At 39.0% G+C, this 13371-nt stretch overlaps 1 protein-coding gene across 2 annotated transcripts in view; it reads right to left on the reverse strand.

The window, feature by feature from the left end:
- LOC110108359 (synaptotagmin-3) overlaps positions 1 to 9376 on the reverse strand; it is a 42046-nt gene extending 32670 nt beyond the window's left edge. The window contains exons 1-4 of one of the 2 annotated variants that reach the window (XM_028700503.1): positions 9009 to 9375; positions 8236 to 8334; positions 7326 to 7376; positions 7102 to 7225 (exon numbers count right to left, since the gene is read on the reverse strand). In XM_028700503.1, the coding sequence (XP_028556336.1) occupies positions 7102 to 7225; positions 7326 to 7376; positions 8236 to 8334; positions 9009 to 9119 (385 nt within the window). In that variant the 5' untranslated portion in view covers positions 9120 to 9375. Of the gene's footprint in view, positions 1 to 7101; positions 7226 to 7325; positions 7377 to 8235; positions 8335 to 9008 lie in introns of both variants that reach the window. The other variant, XM_028700505.1, reaches the window with a different exon arrangement.
- Between the last annotated feature and the right edge of the window lie 3995 nt (positions 9377 to 13371).

The raw sequence follows: 13371 nt of genomic DNA on the forward strand, positions 1-13371 counted from the left end.
AGATCTGAAGGATTAATATTCTAAAGTTCCTAGTTTTCACGAATTGTGTTCTCTTCGTTATGTTGTACTATAATCCACTAACCTGACGAAATAAAATCGGCATCACAATCATAGAGATGAATAAGCTACACTGCAACATACTGTTCACACAACACAAATTGCATTTGCCATATGGACGTTTTATAAAAAAACAAATGCATTAGCAAATAAAGCCTTCATATCATGATATATAATCCACTTCTCTGCTGGCCCCCTAAATAGTGGGATGAGGTCTGATAACAAACAAACATTCACTTCTCTGTTTCATAAAAAGATGAACATGATATGCCGCCGGCCCAGGAGGGGCCGGCTGGACCGGTCCAGCGTGGACCGGTCCATGTTTACTCACAGCAGAACAAAGAAAGCAAGGGGGCGGAACTTCCAGGTGGGCCAAGCTTGGCTTAAATAATCTTAGGAGGGAAATTTTGAATGTGGGGGGCTGTTTTAGGAAGTGTTTAATCGTCCTTTGTGTTTAATTAGGAGTTTGGGGGGGAATTTGGGATGATCTTGAATTTGAATTTTGATTTGAGATCTAGGGTTTGTACTTGGGCTCTTGGCATTGCCGAAGATTGTGGAGAGTACGTTCTTCCTCTCGGATCGAAGAACAATTGTATCTTTGTTATTTTGCTTTTGCTTCTAGTGAAATACAAGCCTCAACTTGTGTTTTTCTCTCCGATTTCCCTATTTCCTGTTGTTTTAACTCTGTGGACAGCAATTTTGTTGTTGTATTTTTACTGGTTTGGGTTAGGATTGCTTGCGAACTCAAGTATTACCTTAGGGTTACTTGCAAACTCAAGTAATTCCTATCAAATTGATATCAGAGCCTCTTTTTTGGGACCGTTGGTGGCTGAATTCCTGTGTTTTCAGCTGATTTTTCGTTTCCGGAAGAAGATAGTCGCGAGTCTTGGGAAGAACGATGGTCGAGAAGAAGGAAGTATTGGAAGGCGAAGTCGGAAACTGAAATCCGATTTGGCGGAAAGATTTTTTTATTTTCAAAATCAAATCACCACCAACAATGAAAAGTTGGAGGGAAAGTTCACTGTCATGGAAGAAATGCTTAAAAAATTACTGGAGATGAAGACAAATCCGACTACGTCGGAAGTAAGAGAGACTACCGAAGGCCACGTCGTGGGAGGAAATCCAAACCCTTTGAGGGGGAGGAGAAATCCGGAAGTGGAGGTTATTGACGGGGGAGGGGACGACATGCCGCCTTTAGAGCCACTTTATAGAGAAGAGATGAGCTTGGGGAATGATCGGAGGGGTGCTGATTTCATCGGAAGAATGGAGGAATTCCATCGGCGAGGGGCTGAATTTGAAGGGAGAAGAGGAGAATATGACAAAAGATTCGGGTAAAATCGCCGGAGGGAAGATCGAGATAGTTGGGGAGCACCTCATCCTCGAGGGATGGGAGGGTATGGAGGATTCAGGGGACACGGGGGAGACCCACGGGTGAGGAAGCTGAAGATGCTCGTCTTTGAGGGTGAAGACGGTCATGGCTGGATCTACAAAGTGGAGCGTTACTTTGCTGTCAACTGGTTGACAGAGGATGAAAAGTTGATAGCGACGGGTTTGTGTCTGGAAGGAAAAGCTTTGGCTTGGTATTAGTGGCGTGGCACGAGGGAGCCCATCTGGAGCTGGAGAGAGTTCAAAGATTGCTTATTAGAGCGTTTCCAAGCCGATGGGGGAGGAGACTTCTATGAGCAATTCTTTGCCTTGACTTAGGAGGGGACTGTGGCAGATCATCGGGACCGATTAGAGTACTTGGCTAGCAGATTGGATCACATTTCAGAGTCAGCCTTGGAAGGGAACTTCATAAAGGGGTTGAAACCAGAGATCCGAACAGCAGTGAGGGTACTGGAGCCGAGGAACCTGGGAAAGGATATGGAGCTGACACAATTGGTGGAAGATCAAAAGAGATCTGAAAGAGGAGCTCGAGGGAACTATTCTGGGGGATCCTACAAGATGACTACCACCTTCTTACCATTGAAAGAGGGAGCACCAGGAGGACAGAAGGAAGCACCCAAGGAGAAGACTGGAGGGGGAAATGGGGGACAGTACATAAAGTTGATAGAAAAATAGATGCAGGACAAGAGGGCAAAGGGGTTTTGCTTCAGATGTGATAAAAAGTACATGTCGGGGCATAGGTGCAAGGATCGAACTCTTCAGGTTCTCCTTGTCTGTGAAGATGAGGAAGACGAGGAGGGAGGTGAGAGCAGATCGGAAGAGGAGGAGGAGAAGCTGCACTTGGATGTGGCAGAATTCTCTCTGAACTCCGTAGTGGGATTCACTCCGAGTCACACTATGAAAGTGAAAGGAGAGATAGTTGGTCGTGAGGTGGTGGTGCTGATTGATAGTGGGGAGACCCACAATTTCATTTTCAACCAGATTGTTGAGCTGTTGGGAATGGAGTTGGTGGATACAGGAGGCTATGGGGTGATGATGGACACGGGAAAAGTGAAAATGGGTAGAGGAGTCTATAGAGGGGTGGTGCTGAAGATTCAGGGGATCCAGGTGAGGGAGGACTTCCTTCTCTTGGAATTGGAAAGCACTGATGTCATCCTAGGAATGAAGTGGCTACAGACATTGGAGGAGACCAAGATCAATTGGGGTACACTGAGGATGGAGTGGGTGGTGGGAGGAAGAAGGAGAATAATTTAGGGTGATGCCGGACTGACCAAGGCAGGGGTTTCTCTCAAATCCCTAATCAGAACCATTCAGGAGGAGGGAGGATGCTACTTGGTAGAGTTGCACCGCCTATAAGGGGTCAGGTTAGAGGAAGAAGGAAATGTTCCCGCTACAGTTCAGCCGCTCATACATAATTTCAGTGAGGTCTTTCAACCTCCCCAAGGGTTACCTCCAAAGAGGGAGTTGGAGCACGCCATTACGTTGAAAGAAGGGGAGACCAATCAGCGTCCGCCCTTACCGCTACCCACAGATTCAGAAAGATGAGATTGAGAAGTTGATCCGGGAAATGCTGGAGGCAGAGATTATCAGACCCAACAACAGTCCTTTCTCTAGTCTAGTTCTCCTAGTCAAGAAGAAGGATGAGAGTTGGAGATTTTGTGTGGATTACAGGGCTTTGAATAAAGGCGATGTACTAGACAAGTTTCTAATTCCTGTGATTGATGAGATGCTAGATGAGCTACATGGAGAGTGGTGTTTTCCAATATGGACTTAAAATCTGGATATCACTAGATCAGAATGAGAGAGGCAGATGTTCCAAAGACAGCATTCAGGACACATGAAGGGCATTATGAATTTTTGGTAATGCTCTTTGGATTGACTAATGCTCATGCTACTTTTCAGTCCTTGATGAACAGGGTGTTCAAGCAGTATCTAAAGAAGTTTGTCCTGGTATTCTTTGACGACATTTTGGTATACAGCAAGACCAGGGAAGAGCACTTGGAGCAGTTGAGGATGGTCTTAGAAGTATTACAGGAGCACCAACTGAGAGCCAACCTAAAGAAATGCAGTTTTGCTCAGGCCAGTGTGGAATACTTGGAGCACGTGGTATCATAAGAAGTAGCGGTGGACCAGACCAAGATTGAAGCGAAGCAGAAATGACCATTACCTAGGAACATAAGAGAGTTGAGGGGTTTCCTAGGACTGAAGGGCTACTACAGGAAGTTCGTGCAGGGGTATGGCACCATAGCATGGCCGTTAACTGAGCAGCTAAAGAAATACAACTTTCGTGGGGAGATGCAGCGACCCAAGCCTTTGAGAGGTTGAAGAAAGCCATGACCACAGTTCCTGTTCTAGCTCTCCCAGATTTCAGCCAGGCTTTTGTTGTAGAGACTGACACATCAGGATACGGGTTGGGAGCAGTGTTGATGCAGAATCACAGGCCTGTAGCATACTTCAGTCAAGTTCTATCAACTAGGGCAAGACTGAAGTCAGTGTACGAGAGGGAGCTGATGGCGATTGTCTTAGCCATTCAGAAGTGGTGTCCCCATCTTTTGGGTCGACATTTCATTGTCCGAACTGATCAAAGAAGCCTAAAGTACCTCTTGAAGCAAAGGATGGTGACTGAGGAGCACCAGCGGTGGCTATCCAAACTGTTGGGCTACGACTTTGAGATCCAATATAGGTCAGGGTTGGAAAATAAAGCCGCTGATGCTCTATCCAAATGTGAGGGGGAGCTCCAGGAGTTGGATCTGTCTGTACCCTTGATGGTCGACTAGGGGGCCATCAAGGAAGAAAGCTTGTTAGATGAGGAATTGGGAAAGATCAAAGAGAATCTAAGGAAGGATAAGAGTAGCCATCCTGGCTACATCATTGAGGGGGAGAGAATATTGTATCAGGGGAGGTTTGTTATGCCACGCACCTCCATACATATCCCCTATTTATTGCAGGAGTTCTACGGTAGCGCAATTGGAGGCCATTCCGGAGTTCAGAAGACATACAAGAGGCTAGCAGCAGAACTCTATTGGAAGGGGATGCATAAAGATGTGGAGGAGTTGGTGGCAAAGTGTGAAGTGTGCCAGAGGAACAAATACATGATCATGGCTCCAGGAGGGCTGCTCTAACTATTGACACTTCCAAACAAAATTTGGGAGGAAGTGTCCGTGGACTTCATTGACGGATTATCACGGTCAGAAAGATACACTGTCATCATGGTGGTGGTAGACAAACTTAGTAAGTATGCACACTTTATCCTTTTGCGACACCCCTGCACCGTAGTGTCAGTGGCAGCAACATTTATCAGGGAGGTTGTTAGACTTCATGGGATTCCTGAATCGATAATGACGGATCGTGACAAGGTATTCCTTAGTCAGTTTTGGAGGGAACTGTTCCGATTGCAGGGCACGATCCTCAAGAGAAGCACCTCTTACCATCCACATACAGACGGGCAGACGGAGGTGGTGAACCGAAGTGTGGAGACCTACTTGAGGTGTTTTGTGTCGGAGACCCCGCAGATGTGGGCAAAGTGGCTGTCGTGGGCTGAATATTGGTACAATACTTCATACCATTCTACCTCCCATATGACCCCATTCAAAGGACTGTATGGAAGAGATCCCCCACACCTGGTGCACTTTGGGAGAGGTAGTACACCCGTGTCGTTAGTTGAGCAGTATCTTGAAGAAAGAGACAGGGTACTAGAAGATTTGAAGAAACATCTGATGAGAGCCCAACAGATCATGAAGAAGCAGGCGGATTCACATAGGAGAGACATTCAGTTTGAAATAGGGGAGAAGGTGTTCCTGAAATTACGACCCTACCGGCAGCGGACGGTGGCAAGAAGAATGAACCAGAAATTAGCACCCAGGTACTTTGGGCCATATGAGGTGTTGAACAGGATTGGTGTGGTGGCGTACCGACTGAAGTTACCCCCATCCGCCACTATACATCCAGTGTTTCATGTGTCTCAGCTGAGAAGGGCCATAGGGGAACATGCCACAAGTGAAGAACTTCTAGATACCATGACGAAGGACTTAGAGGTGGTTTTAGAACCACTAGAGCTTGTAGGAGTTCGATCAAACAAAAAGGGCAATAAAGAAGTACTGATTAAATGGAGAGTCCTCCCTGATTTCGACGCCATGTGGGAACCAATTTAGAGAATGATAGATCAATTTTCTTCCTTCCACCTTGAGGACAATGTGAGTCATTGGGAGGGGAGTATTGATATGCCGCCGGCCTAGGAGGGGCCGGCTGGACCGGTCCAGCGTGGACCGGTCCATGTTTACTCACGCCGGAACAAAGAAAGCAAGGGGGCGGGACTTCTAGGTGGGCCAAGCTTGGCTTAAATAATCTTAGGAGGGAAATTTTGAATGTGGGGGGCTGTTTTAGGAAGTGTTTAATTGTCCTTTGTGTTTAATTAGGAGTTTGGGGGGGAATTTGGGATGATATTGAATTTGAATTTTGATTTGAGATCTAGGGTTTGTACTTGGGCTCTTGGCATTGCCGGAGATTGTGGAGAGTACATTCTTCCTCTCGGATTGAAGAACAATTGTATCTTTGTTATTTTGCTTTTGCTTCGAGTGAAATACAAGCCTCTACTTGTGTTTTTCTCTCTGATTTCTCTATTTGCTGCTGTTTTACTACTGTGGACAACAGTTTTGCTGTTGTATTTTTACTGATTTGGGTTAGGATTGCTTGCGAACTCAATTATTACCTTAGGGTTACTTGCGAACTCAAGTAATTTCTATCAGAACACCAATTCCTACTTAGGCGCATTTAAAAATTGAAATGGATGAATTCATACTCAAAACATCCTAAAGAGAAACCAGAGTGCCAAGTTTCACCAATGTAATATTTAAAGCAAGGACAATATCACTAGGGAGACCTTATTTTGAATTTGTGAAGCAACTATGGATTATAGTGTATGATTCTCTTGATATCTGACATACAATATATATACTAGCAATTACGCTGTGTCTTTCTTGTTATAGATGCACTAAGGTGGATATCTTTTGATATTTTGTGTTTTTTATCCATATTTGTTGTTCTTGTGATTTTTCAAAATACTAGGTTGTTTTCTTGTTAGTTTGATAAGGGAAATTCGAGGTTTTTCTTTATATGATATTATCTATACTTGGTTTTGTAGAAAGAACAATGTCTAATTACATGTATGTTTGTACACATTTAGACATTTCAATAGTGGATTGATTTCTTCGTGATGTAGGCGATGGCCAAATCACATAAATCTTAGCATCCATTGGCATACTAGATTTCTTCGTTGTATGCTTCTTGAGAGAATGGAGTCCATTCCATGCACATGCCTTCAAACAATTGAGTAGTTTATTCTAATAATTAAATTAAAATGAACTTTGTGTTTCAATGTAATATTATGATCACAAATGAGAAGAAAGGTTATAAATAGCCAAAGATAATCATTTAAACCACATAAACTTTAATACCTTACAATACTGCAAATAAAATTTGTGTGGTTGAGGTTGTGGTTCTTGCCATATAACAATTGGATGCAAGCATCTAATATCATAAAGCTCACAAAGTTTAACATGCTATGGGCATCAAGCTTGGCGTACAAGTAGACCCCTTTCTTGAGATAGAATTATTTCAATCCTTGCAAAAGACTAGGATGAGGTTTGGGGGAAGACCTACCATGAATTATTGGTGGAAAACTTCCAAGGGTAAGATTATCAAATTCAATGGACTCAATGCAATACTTTCCAATGTATTGGTCAAATATTGCCCTTGTTGAGCTTCTAATTGCATTGCATATTGCCTGCTCATGACCATCAATGAGAAAATAAAGAATTAGTTGCATGATTTACCAAAGTTGATGAATTTGATGGGTGAAAAGTCAAATATAAGAGGTGGATAACCTTATCTAAGTAAGGCCACATATCAAAAAGAAATCTATTCATCCATTCAACCTGCAAATAAACAAAATAATAACATAATAATAGTTTTTCCCATGTAAAAAATACCAAATTTCAATAAAATGAAAAGCCAAAATCTTTATTTGTGCAATTATTTTCATGAAAATCATCATCATTATCATTAGATTTATTAAAACTATTTTGTGGCATAAAAAAGGCATACTTAGCACATGTGGTTCCCATCGATGCAAGTGTCAAGAGAAGACTTGATGATTCATCTTTACCCCCACATTGTAAGGATGCTATTTAAGCATTCAAAATAAATTATTAATATTTTGATGTTGCCACAAAAAAAAAATCTTTCAATAAATTAAAGTATCTAAAGTGCGAACTATACTAATTTAAATTTAGAGACAACATTTCACTTATTTTCCCAATTTCTTATCATGAAAAAAGAAGTACAAAAAACACATTTCCTTTTAGAAACACATTTGTGCATATGTTATGTGCATGATATGCATTTTTTTTTAATTTTCCTTCCAATATAGATTTTTGGCATCACAACATATCATAACTCTTAAAATAGTTCTTAGTTATCCCACGTTTCACATTTTAAGGACTCCCATAAGAATCCTTGGCTGCATACTTTTTGCTTACATGTTATACAAAATATGAACTTAAAACCAAAAATAATGACAGCTTCCCATCGAAGCATTAGGGGCTACTTGGATAGCAGTTTGTACAATGAAATCTATACATGGGGATAATATTCTGAAAATAAGATGTAAACCAATGGCTACTCAGTACTATATAAAAAGGTTAATAAAAAAAAATACTCTTAAAAAGAAAACAATAAATCTAAAATTTCATTATAGAGAAATCAATAGTATTGTAAGTATTGCATGAACATTACCCTATCATAGTCAGGATTCTTCAACCATGCTGGAATTTCAGGTAGAACTTTATACAAGCTTTCCGAATCTAGCTCATTCAGAGGTCTGATGATGGGTTCCTGCTTTCGAAACAAACAAAAGGGGGGAAAAATCAACATCCAAAAAGTGCTAAAATTGACAAATTAATGGGTATTTGTTGATGTTACACAGAGAATAAACAAATCCCGCACAGATGCAATTTCGGCATTATCTTTATAATCCAAATCAGAAAGTTCCTATTCCAAATATGGATTATATTGCAGCAATTAAGACAAATAAACCGCTATTATCCAAAGAAAGAAAACACTAGGAAACGCAATAAAGCTTCGAGAAATAAGCAAACTCTCAAGCCAGTAGTATAAATAATTTATTTGTTAAATTCTCTCATAATATGTCTATTACAATGAATTATGCCCTTTAATTTTGCTTAAAGCCATTTCAACCCGCCTCTACTTTGAAATACTAATTCCACCTGGATCCAACTAATCCAATTAAGGTAACCTTTTTCGTAATCCCCCACAAACAGGCTAAATCCGGCTTGGCAAAACAAAATTACTAAATAACATCTAACTATACGCACCGCATTCAAGTAAAACCCCCCGCAAGAAAAAAAAAAAAAACATTAAAAGCATCAACAACTCAGCTTGGCTTCATTCACGGAGCTCAACATTTGGATCCCATAAAAGGACAAGATCAAAAGCCTACCCCCCAGATGCCAATTCCTATCGGAACAAAAACTATAGAAATAAAGCACCTTTACATCCCCTGGGCTGTAGATGATGAAGAAGAAATATCCGACCAAGAGACCGATCGGGATTCCGAAGCCAAAGCCAATGATTCCAAGAAGAGTGCCCACCAAACCCATCAGCTCTGAGCCACCAATGCATCTAACCGCTCGGAATAACAAGAACAGATCGATTTTGAGGAGAACGAGAAGGATATCTGAGAGGTTTAAAAGAGAGAACTTGCTATCCTCGATTGAACTATTAAACCCCTGAGTTCATAAGCTGACAAAATATATAGAAAAAAATGAAAATTAAATCAAAGTTAGAACAAAGAAGAAACAAAATCCGAAGAAAACCGCCAAACGAATGGAAATGGAAAACGGAAACGTTTTCTCGTACGTGTTCGGAACAGAATTACGAACCTGCCACCGGATTTCTTTTGAAAAGGCGTGTACTATTTTTTCATTTATTTTTTTTGCCGTTTTGTCAAATAATCTAATATTTGTGCATATAATAATAATGGGTATTATTTTCGTCGTTTATATTTTACGTGAAGTTTATCTTTCAGGGATTATTAAAAGGTTAAGTAATAAAGATAATTGATTAAAATTTAGAATTTATTGAATAAGAATTAGGATAATATAATTAGCGTAGAGATTAGGAGAATTAAAGATTTGTGAATTCAAGATATTGATTTTAGGAATATATGAATTATAAATGATCATAAAAAAATTATCTTCATTGGGCACGAATCTCAAGGCAAAATCAAATTAGAAACTTCAAAAGTTAAATCTGGGATCACCTGAACTCAGATTTCAGCAAACTTACAATCGAACTGAACATCTCAAATATATGAATCCAACATCAAATTCAACCCAATCCCAGCTCAAATGGGTCCAAATCAAAGACCCGAAGTGTATTTGGATGGTTCAAACCATAATTTGGATTACTAAACGTGACATTCTTATACTAGAATCGAGTGGCTCGACGGACAAATCCAACGAGCCTAAGATCACTGAATTCTGATATCATTAAGACATTCAAATGCCGAATAAACGATCCACGATCAAGGGATTCAACATAGGTCATCCATTCAAACCACTCCCAATTTACCCTTGATCTTCCCCTTCCTCCTATTTACTAGTTATGTTAGTCTCAGAAAAGTATAAATAGACCCCCTCATTCCTCATGAAAGGGGAAGGAGGAAGGGTACTCGAGCAAACAGGGGGGTTGGGGGCGTGAAGCAAAGAAGAAAGGAAGAGAGTTTTTTTTCCACCAAACTCCTCGACCACCGCCGAACATATCCCCAACCTCCAACTAACGCCGGACTTTTGTCCGGCCACCGACTGACGCCTAACTTCTTTCCGGCCATCAATTGACTTCAAACTTCTTCCTAGCTGCCAACTAACTTTGAACTTTTGCTCGACGGTTGATTAACACCTAAATTCTTCTCGGCCACCAACTAACATTGGGCTTCTGCCCCGCCGCCAACTATGATCTTTCCGACCTCCGTCACCAGATAATGAAACTTTCGACCTTTGTCGCCCGCCGACTACGAGCCTTCCGACTTTTGTCGCTCACCGACTACAATCCTTTCGACCTCCATTGTCAAATAATGGTCCTTCTGACTTCTGTAGCCTACCGACTATGGTCCTTCTAATCTCTATCTCCAGATAACGATCTTTTTGATCCCCGTCGCTCACCGACTATGGTCCTGTCGACCAAACGAACATATCAATATTGATTCTTCCAAATTTCACAATGTAATGCATTATATATGATGTATATTTGTTACATCAAGCCAATGTCTTCCCCTCAATGAAGGGCCTCTTTTATAATCAACTATTTAATATGTAGCCAAGATATTTACTTATTTAATATGATTATTAGAATGCATGTTAGTGAAACATTTTCACTATAAGGCTTTGCTATTACTTCCACCCATAATTTTGATGTGATTGCTGTTATATTATTATGAATATTTTATCACATTATATATATGTTAAGCATGTGTACTAGACACTGACACAAAGTTAACATTGATATGTTATTTTTGAGCATGTGATATATAAATATAATTATTTTTATATGATTCTACTACATTAATATGATTTTGATAGTCTTTACTGATATTTTGATTTGATAATTTATATAATTTTTTTACTGGTTATAGTATTGATATGCCAATTGTTTTAGTGATTTAACATTTGTACTATTTTACTAATTTTGTTATTGTATTGATATATGATCATGTAAATGCTACTGTTATGATTTGACTAATAACATGCATATTACTCCTTTACCTTTTATTGAGTTTGGTTATAGGATTTGGTTGTTTATTCGGCTTATGAGCTCATTATATGTGTTTAAATATTTGTAGGTCAAAACATAAAATCAGGAGTGTAAGGCTAACCAGGATTCTTCAAGTTTTATTTTAGATGTTCTTTTGTTCCCACGAAAGAGTAGTTATGATATGATTATATAGATCTTGAGTAGTGTACATGATTTTTTAGAAAATAAATATATATGTATATATTAATATTTTAATTAATAATTTTTATTGGTATTTAAAGAAATTAAGTAGCTCCGATTATTGTTAATTAAAAGATAAAAGAATAATTATTCTAAATTAAATTATAGGGCATAACAATTCGTATCAAAGCATAGTTAGTAGAAGAATTAATTGTTACAAGAGCTGTAGGATTTGATTGAGAATTGGGTACGATGGGTAATTTATGATGTATTATTTTGCATACAAAATTGATTGTATGTGTATTAATCAGATTATACTAAATCATATAGGTAAACAATCAAAATGGATCCATATAGTTAAATATATCCAATGAGCAACACAGTGCAGCTCTAGTGCCATTAGATAGTGTGATACAGTTGGCTACTATTATAGCACATGTAATAGGGATGTATATAGTAAGTCAACTTAAAGCAAAAAAGTAAAAGGGAGACATGCATTTATAGATATTTCATAAGTTGAAGCCTCCATTGTTCAAAGGAGCTGTATGACCTTGGGCTATAGAAGACTAATTATTGAAGATATAAAAGATCTTTAATAGAAAGCAGTATCATGAGAGCTGAAAGGTACCATTGGATATGTTCCCCTTTGAAGGAGAGACTGAGAGATGGTGGATTGGGCAACATAGAGAGAAATTTAAGGAAAAGATAAATGTTGAGATCACTTGTGATAAGTTCATTATAGTATTTAGGATGTGGTTTATACCTCCTTCAGCTCGACGACATATGCAGGAAGCTTTTATTATGTTGGAGTAGTGACGCAAGACAGAGTTGTAGTACGAGGTTGAGTTTACTGTACTAGCTAAGTATGCTTCTCACTTGATTGCTACTACCAAGAAAAAGTGCTACATGTTTTTGCAAGGGTTGAATAGGGAGCTGAGACATTCATTAGTACCTTTACATATTTAAGAGTTTTCTAAGTTGGTGGAGCAGGCCAGACTGATGGAGTTTTATTTGGTAGTATCAACATTCATATATGAGGTGAGCTCCAAATATGATGTCAGCATGAGGAGGAATAGCGATGAACTAAGCATAGGGAGAGAAAGAAAGAGAGAGTGTGTGTGTGAAAATAAAAGAAAGTATAGTGATTGAGGGGATCTGCATAATAGTATTTATTGGAAGCTATAACGAGTACATTCATTTTGGTTGATGACATGCATATGAGTTAATGCTAATTATTGCTAGGGCAATGTTTTCACTATGGACGATAAAGAAATAAGGTAGCAGACTATCCTTAAAGAGAATTTGGAGGAATAACTGATTTTAGTGCATGACTCTAGACATATTGCAGGACAAATGACTATAGGGTCAAGATCATATAGTGAAAGATCAACCAACATGGAGGATGATTGAGCTGTGAGTGGTAGTCAAAGGGAGATTATTACACTACAACTGACTGCACCTACTCCAGTGATGCCATATGTGTGCAACTTATATTATATAAAAGATAGACAATATTCTGAAAGTCCTACTAGTAAGAAATTTATTTAAATAATTAAATAACATATCATATCATGCATAATTGAATGATATATGATAAAATGAACCGCATGACTGTATAATTTTTTATGAGTTTTGACTTAAATTGAGTTTTGATTATATATATTTGATTTATATTGATTTTGTGGTCGAATCCTTAAGAAAAATATTATGGCCAACATTTTTAAGGTGGGTAGATTGTAATAATATATATTTTGACTGTATCAAATTTTTTTGGAGTCAATATAAATCCAAATCACAAGTCATCTTTGCCATAGTATTTAACTATTTATATTATAGTATTTTAGAAATATATATTATTTTATAATTTTTAGCACTAGTGAAAATCCTTAAGAAATTGACACATGTCGGTATAAGTGGAAT

This window comes from Dendrobium catenatum, unplaced genomic scaffold (genome assembly GCF_001605985.2).
Source record: "Dendrobium catenatum unplaced genomic scaffold, ASM160598v2 fragScaff_scaffold_134, whole genome shotgun sequence".
NCBI classification, from domain to species: domain Eukaryota; kingdom Viridiplantae; phylum Streptophyta; class Magnoliopsida; order Asparagales; family Orchidaceae; genus Dendrobium; species Dendrobium catenatum.